General features: G+C 46.7%; 1 protein-coding gene across 1 annotated transcript; it reads left to right on the top strand.

Moving 5' to 3' along the window:
* Positions 1-302: 302 nt before the first annotated feature.
* On the top strand, positions 303-1,169 carry LOC116547455 (EKC/KEOPS complex subunit TPRKB-like; the record flags this gene model as incomplete). The annotated part of the gene is made up of 2 exons (XM_032273408.1): positions 303-479; positions 1,026-1,169. Coding segments are annotated over 2 exons (264 nt in total), but the record flags the coding sequence as incomplete, so codon positions are not given.
* Between the last annotated feature and the right edge of the window lie 6,102 nt (positions 1,170-7,271).

Genomic DNA, 7,271 nt, shown 5'->3' with positions numbered 1-7,271 from the left:
TGGCCAGAAGGCAGAAGCGCCTGGCTGGAGGGCCACTGGGCACCAGCGGGAAGTGGTGGTTTCATGCAGTGCCAAGAAGGCTGGGCTTGATTCCATAGGAACAAGGTGTACCTTTAAGCAGGGAGTGCTTTCAAGGAAGTACCAATGGATGTTGGAAAGGAATCATTGGAAGTGAAAACCTAGGCAGTGAGAACTGTTAGGACATGAAAAGTAAGAGCCTGACCAAGGAAGAAGGCAGATGAGGAAATGTTTCAGACATAGGAAATAATGGTTAATTTTTTTTTCCATTTTTTTTCTCTTAGATTTCAGAAGCTTTGAAAAAATTTGGTATCTCAGGAAATGACACTTCAATTCTAATTGTTTACATTGAAGAGGGAGAAAAACAACTAAATCAAGAATACCTGATATCTCAAGTAGAAGGTCATCAGGTTTCTCTGGAAAATCTTCCGGAAATAACAAATATTACAGAAGTCAAAAAGGTTTGCCAGTCCACGTTTTTATAAGGAGTGTGATAGATGAGCAGTAATGCTGACGCTGTCTGCCTATTGATCACTAGGGCTCCTTATTTATTTATTTTTTGAACTTTTGAGAAAGTTAATTTTTTAAATTACTTAAAAAATAATTAGATACAAAGAACTGGGAGGTGTGGGGCTATGTAAAATATAATTACAAACTCAGCTGACATAAGCATTCTCTACATTAAGAAAGTGAATCCTTTAAATATCAAACTTACATAGTATATTTAAAATGTAAAATAAATTTAATATGAAGTTATATCTAGATATGTGCTTTCACAATGGATAGAAATTTGGTTTTTATATTCTTGAGAGTTGCCTCCATAGCAGCAATTTAAAGGAAATACAAGTAATAAATTGCCATCAATTTTGAATATTTTAATCACATTCATTGTTATACCATGAACCCAATGATTGAATGAGGAATGATTTCACTTACATATGTTTATATAATGGCAATTATTAGTGAATGACTATCAGCAAGTCATAATTTGTCTTTCATTTTTTCAGATATATAAACTCACTTCACAAGAAGAAAGTATTGGGACATTATTGGATGGTATCATTTGTAGAATGTCAACAAAAGATGTTTTGTGAAATGTCAAAAATATTAACAGAAATTCTCAGCATTAAAGAAAACACTGATTTTCCTTGCCTGATTATAAAACTAATACATGTGCATTATAGAAAAGTTTGAATCACAGAATGGTATAAAAAACACTTCTAGTCCTACCTCGTATTATTTTAAAAGATAACGAGTTACTATTATTTGTTATTGCCTACGAGAGTTCTGTTTCTACTCAAATATATTTTATTTTTATATAATTGGAATAAAAATTGTACACTTATGGAATGCCTACAGTATACTAGGTTCTTGCCTTAGTGATTTTTTTTTTTTGTAGAGATGAGGTCTCACTATGTTGCCCAGACTGGTCTCAAACTCCTGGACTCCAGTGATGCTTCTGCTGCACCCCACAAAGTGCTGGGATTACAGGCATGAGCCACCCAGCTGCTTATTGTTTTTGTTTTTTAAATTTTTGCCTTGGTGATTTTATATCCATCAGTTCACCTCCCTCTCCTTACTTACCATGGCTACTCCAGCTCACCCCTTGCAAGCCCCTGGATCCTGGTTCTAAGTGTTTTTCACTTGTAGGAACCCATTTAATTCTCACAGCAACCTTATGAGGCAGATACTGTTATTACCCCCATTTTACACACAAGGCCCAGGGGTAGCTCCTGTGCAGAGGCCTGGCGGATGCCTCCCACTGCAGGTGGTCACTCACAGGGACACTTCAGCAGAGCTCCCACCCTTCTTCCTGGCAGAGGCCCAAGTGGAAGTGAGGGTGTTCCTCATGGAAAGAAGAAAAGTTGTGCCAGGGGAACTCTGAGGGTGTACATGGAGCCTGGGCAAGAGGGCAGCCAGGGCCACAGCAGGACTGGTGCCCTTGCTCCCCAGGAACCCCCACCAACCCTACCTTTGCAGTGCCACTGCGAACCTGCCATTGTCCCTGGGCCTCTAGAAGGAAAGAGCCTGTGTGTGGGAGAAGGAGTCAGAATGCATCCCCAAGAAGTCAGACTCCAGCTGTTGAGGCAGGCCCGTGGATCCATGGCTTCCTGAGCACTCCCACCGCATTCCTGACCCCATCAGAGGAGGACTCCATCTTCTTCCCCCATATTCATATTCACCTTGACCAACACCTGGCCCCTGGCAGGATCCTCATCTCCCGGTCTCCCTTTTTCAGGGGTGCACTGAGCAAGCAGGACCAGGCCTCTTGGGGTCCCCTGTAGTGGAAGGAGGCACAAGGTGGGATGGGGAAAGTGTGACTGCTACATGCACTCACCCATGATTGTCAGCAATGAAAGAGAATGAATTCCTTTTTCCAGTCAGTATGGAGTCCAGGAAGTCCTGGGTTTAAGTTCTGCTACTGATGAACTGGGTGCCTGAGGAGTGTGGAAGGCCTAGGCGTAGGTTCTAAACTCCTCCCCAGCTGCCTAACCCCAAAGTCTGTCCTCTAGTGGTGCAGAAATAGAATTACAATCAATCTATCCCAGTAAACCTCTGCAGAGGTAAAAGAAGAAAACACTTTCATCACGGAAGAGGCATTAACCCAGAGTGAGATGCACATCACAGGGAATGATCCGCTAAGGCGCTGCAAAGACAGAAATCTCATCGCTAAACTAGCCAGTGGGCCCAACCCATTGCACACTGCACACTTTCTCAAGAAAAGCCATGTTTAGTCAGGGGACTGCACAGCACCTTTGGTGACACTCATTTCATTGGAGATTCAACCTCAATTTACCTGACCACCTGCGTTTGCTAATTACCTTGTTACAAAGGAAAATAAACTCTTAATGTCAGGAGGTAGCTTTACCACTCAGAGCAGATGGTAGGCTCCCACCGAAGCTGGCAGATAGGGCCCTGGCTGCTCTGATGGTGGCATTTCAAAGACTAGACTCCCAGGTCCTTCAGGAACACAGTCCTGGGTTGCAAAGCTGAGAAGAGACTTATTTCACTGTCAAAAAGCTTTGCATGCCCCTCAAAGAAGCAGAGGAAGGATTTACAATGACAGGTTTTCCAAAGAAAATGCTCTAAGAAAAGGGAGAGAGGACACCGCTTCCCTTGTTTTTTACAGGGAGGATTAAGCCTCTTTGTTGTCTTTTTTCTTTATTTTTTTAATTGCCCTAACACTTTCTGAGAGCAGTGTTCTGTGACTCCTCAGTTGTGCCACCAGTTCTGAGCCTAACGCAGGGTCCTTGGAGTGAAATTTTTTTTTTCCTTTTTTTAAAAAAAACACCCAGCTTGCTTAGTATTTTTATAAATCTGCATATTCCCTTCAAGAAACCCTTAGCTCAGAGGAAGTGAGGTGAGCTGTGGTTAAGGCAGCTCCCCAGGCTAAGCTGCTGTTCTTCCCCTGCCCCTCACATAGGCTTCCCTGGTCACCCCTCACTGTCACAAAGCAAGACCTGACTATGAAAGCTTCCACATGCAGGCCAGACACATGATCTTTGGGTTTGCACTTCCAGCATTATCTGCAGCAAGTGCTCAGTTGCAGGCCAGCTTCCCAGGAGGCTCCAGGACCCATCCCTTTATTTATTGAAAATGAACTGGAAATGAGGACTTTTTAACTGGAAGACATTTCAGAAATGATCAAATTTAATAGTTTCCAGCCTTTTGGGATCGCAGACACCTTTGGAGATCTGATGTAGAAAGTGAGCCCACAAATCTGCACAACACTGTGGGTTTAAGGAGCCCCTGTGGGGCCCACACAGCCCTTGATGGTTAGCTGAGGGGCTGCAGCTGAGCCCTGTCTCCCGAGGCAGAGGTCTGGGCTTTTAGTGGGAAAAACAGCATCCACGTCACAGCAGGCAGCAGAAGCTCACTGGCTACGCCAAGTCTGATTAAGAAACTCTGGTGAACGTTGTCTTGTTTTGAGATAGAGTCTCACTCTGCTTCCCAGGCTGGAGTGCAGTGGTGCTAACTTGGCTAACTGCAACCTCTGCCTCCTGGGTTGAAACGAATCTCCTGCCTCAGTCTCCCGAGTAGCTGGGACTACAGGTGCATGTCACCACACCCAGCGAATTTTTATATTTTTAGTAGAGACAGGGTTTCACTCCATTGGCCAGGCTGATCTCAAACTCCTGACCTCAGGTGATCCACCCACTGGGATTAGAGGCGTGAGCAACCTCACCCAGCTCTGGTGAGCATTTTTGAGAGGCTGCATTCTAGAGGTTTTATTTCAGGTTTTCTATGTGGCTGGTCAGTTCTGTGTTCAAGGCTGGCTGCCAAGAGTGGACTGGAATTGCTGGGGCTACACATCAGCACTGCAGAGAGGCAGATGAACTGCAACAATAGTTTCTTTCCAGAAGTACAACAAAGTCTCAGTGACAGGAGCCTCTGTCCCTGACCCCAAAGCCTCCTGTCCTCACCTCTATGGGCTTCTGAAAGGAACAGAAAGGGCCAAGGCCAGACCCGCACCTGTGCCTGGGGAAAGAATCTCAGCAGAATCCAGGTGGCCCACAGCTCCCTTATCCCATAAGCCATGGAGTTCAGGGTTCAGGAAAATCCGGCCAAGCGCCCTGCACCATGCTGTGAGGCTGTCTAAAGTCCTGCAATCCTGAGACCCCAGCCAATGGAACAGACCCCCTCTTAGTCAAGGGGACCCCAGGGAAACCTGAAAAAAATAAATTCCTGGCCATGATGGAAGGGGAGGTCGGAGAAACCTCATGAGAGCCTGTACTTTTGGAGTATAAGCTCCAAACTGACCAGCATGAATATTAAAGTAGACGTCGTTAGATTATTCATTGAACGGAGTCTGTGACAATCAGGTACAGATTATGAACAACACGAGAGGCCATGCAAAGCAAAAATTAACACACACCCTGGAAACCACAGAATCTCCATCAATGGGTTTTAAATTGACCCAGGATACTGTGGCTGACTTACCTCCCTGACTCTGGGACAGCATCATGTGGCAGAGGCAGACTCTCTCTCTCTGAACTGAAGCATTCATTTGTACTGACTTTATGTCTTTAGACAAAGCTGAACTCTTTCAACCAACTGCCAATCAGAAAATCTTAAAATCCACCTGTGACCTATAACAACCTACACCCACCCTACTTCAAGATATCCCACCTTGTTAGGCTGAATCAATGTACACCTTCCATGGGTTGATTTATGATGTTACTCCAATTCCTGTCCCCTCAAATGTGTAAAACGACTGCCCCGGGCAAAGTTTTTCAAGACCCCTTGAGACTTCACAGGCCATGGCCACTCATTGGCTCAGAAGAAACCTCTTACAGATAATTTAAGAGTTTGGTGCTTTTGTTAACAAGCCCAAGCTGGCTACAGGCCCCGCCTTCCCCTCCCAACCAGCACACTCTGTCCCACCAGCAACTCCACCTGTGCTCACCTGGATGGACCTCTTTTGGCTGCTGATCCGCACCTGTTTCCCTCCCCTCCTGACTGCAGGGCGCCCCCTCTGTGGGCAGTGCTCACTGTCACTGCCCTTTTGGTTCCCGAGCTCCCTGGAATCTCCATCTCTATGGGGTGCTGATATCCTCGGGCCAGGATTCCTTTAGTATAACCTGGCTCCTGCTATGAAATGTATATCTAGTCCCCAGAAAGTGTGACTGAGTCTCCATCTAAACCTTCTCTGTCACCCGGACTGTGAGGCATAGCCCCCAACTTTCTGCTAGTGGTGAGCAATAAAGCAGACAGCGTCAACTGGGCTGGCAAACACCTAAGTCCTACACAGTGCCAATCTTGGGAGGAAGCTGACGCCATGCACAGAATGACAGGAAAACAGCAAGTCAAACCCATTTTCAGGTCACCCTGTCTATCTTCCTAGAGTTGGTGGTTTCCTGCGCCTCTATTACTTAAGGTAATTTTAGGTGCCTTTTTGATTCCTGCGATGTAAAACTCCTGTCAAGTTCACCCTCCTAACAGTTATTCTGGATGTGACATCTCCACCATTATCCTGTTCCCGGAGCCCCATCAGGTGTGTCCTCTTGGGTGGCAGCCACACCTCTGACATCTGGTGCCTTCATGCCAAGCCCGGGCCTGGCACACTGCAGACCCTCAGCCTGCCGGGCTCTCCTACCCTGGGCTCATTCCCTGCAACCACATAGAGGAATGCACTTGGGAATGCACTCCCTGCTGTGTTACAGCCCAGCAATTTGACCCCAGGGTTTATGATTACCAAAAATTCAGGAGCCAACCAATGAGGGGGCAGCTAGCCTGCTTTCCAAGGGTGGTTGGGCCGTGGACACTATCTTCTTGATGCCAGTGAGCGGCTGAGAGCTGAAGCTCCCTAGACACTCAAGGTTCTTGTGGTGACAGGTGAGGGGACATGGGTGGAAGGACAGGGCTGTCAGCCTGCACCTTCCTTGGGATCTGGAGGTTGGGCTGTTTTTTGTGCTTGGCCCTTATGTCCCCCTCAGCAACCTAAACATTTGTTATCAAGGGGGAAGGAGTCTTTGCTGAAACTCGTGTTTGGATAGAGGTTTTCTGCAGTGTATGGTCCTTGGAGAAAGAACAAAGGGTTGGATATGTGGCCTGCCTGCGGTAGGTGCCCCCTCAATGCACCAAGAACCTGAAAGATCCAGGAAAGGGGAACATAGGGAGGAGAAGTGAGTAGTTCATTTATGAAGGCTTTATAAAATTATTTTATTCAATCTTTAAAACAACCCTAGAAGGCAGGTTTTCTTCTCCTCTGTTCTATAGATTAAACAGAGGCTCAGAGAGGGTAAGCAACATGCCCGAGGTCACACAGCTAGAAAGGGATGGAACCAGATTCCAGTGCAGGTCTTTCTGACCCTACCTTCTCCCAGTGGCAGAGGCCTCCTTCCTCATGGGCAAAAACAGAAAGACACACCCTTGAGCAGGTCTCCCTGTTCCTGCAAGGCTGGAAGACACGCAGAGACTCGTGGTTTCCTCTCTCTTCCTCAGGACTGCTGTAAAGGTGTGTGGGGAGTCTAGCTCTCTCTTCTGGACTTTGAGATTTCAGACACAGAAGTCTGTCCATGGCTCCTTATCACATCCGCAAATACTGGGAGAGCGACTGCAAGTGTGTCGTGGGCTTCTTCTCCACGGGGGTGAATAAGCACACCTTGACCACCTTCCTCCAGTTGCTGAAGCTGCCCCGAGCACTTGTGCTCTTACCCGGGGGGCCGCTCACACAACTCCTGCTCTCTGGCTCCTGGCTCCTCATGGTGTTCAGCCTCAGCCTCAGCCTCCTCTGTGCCCTGTGGTTCTTT

This window comes from Sapajus apella, unplaced genomic scaffold, assembly GCF_009761245.1.
Source record: "Sapajus apella isolate SASKATOON/1434 unplaced genomic scaffold, GSC_monkey_1.0 scaffold3225, whole genome shotgun sequence".
In the NCBI taxonomy this organism is placed as follows: domain Eukaryota; kingdom Metazoa; phylum Chordata; class Mammalia; order Primates; family Cebidae; genus Sapajus; species Sapajus apella.
Note: the sequence above shows the minus strand (reverse complement) of the source record. Positions and strands in the feature narration are given on the sequence as shown.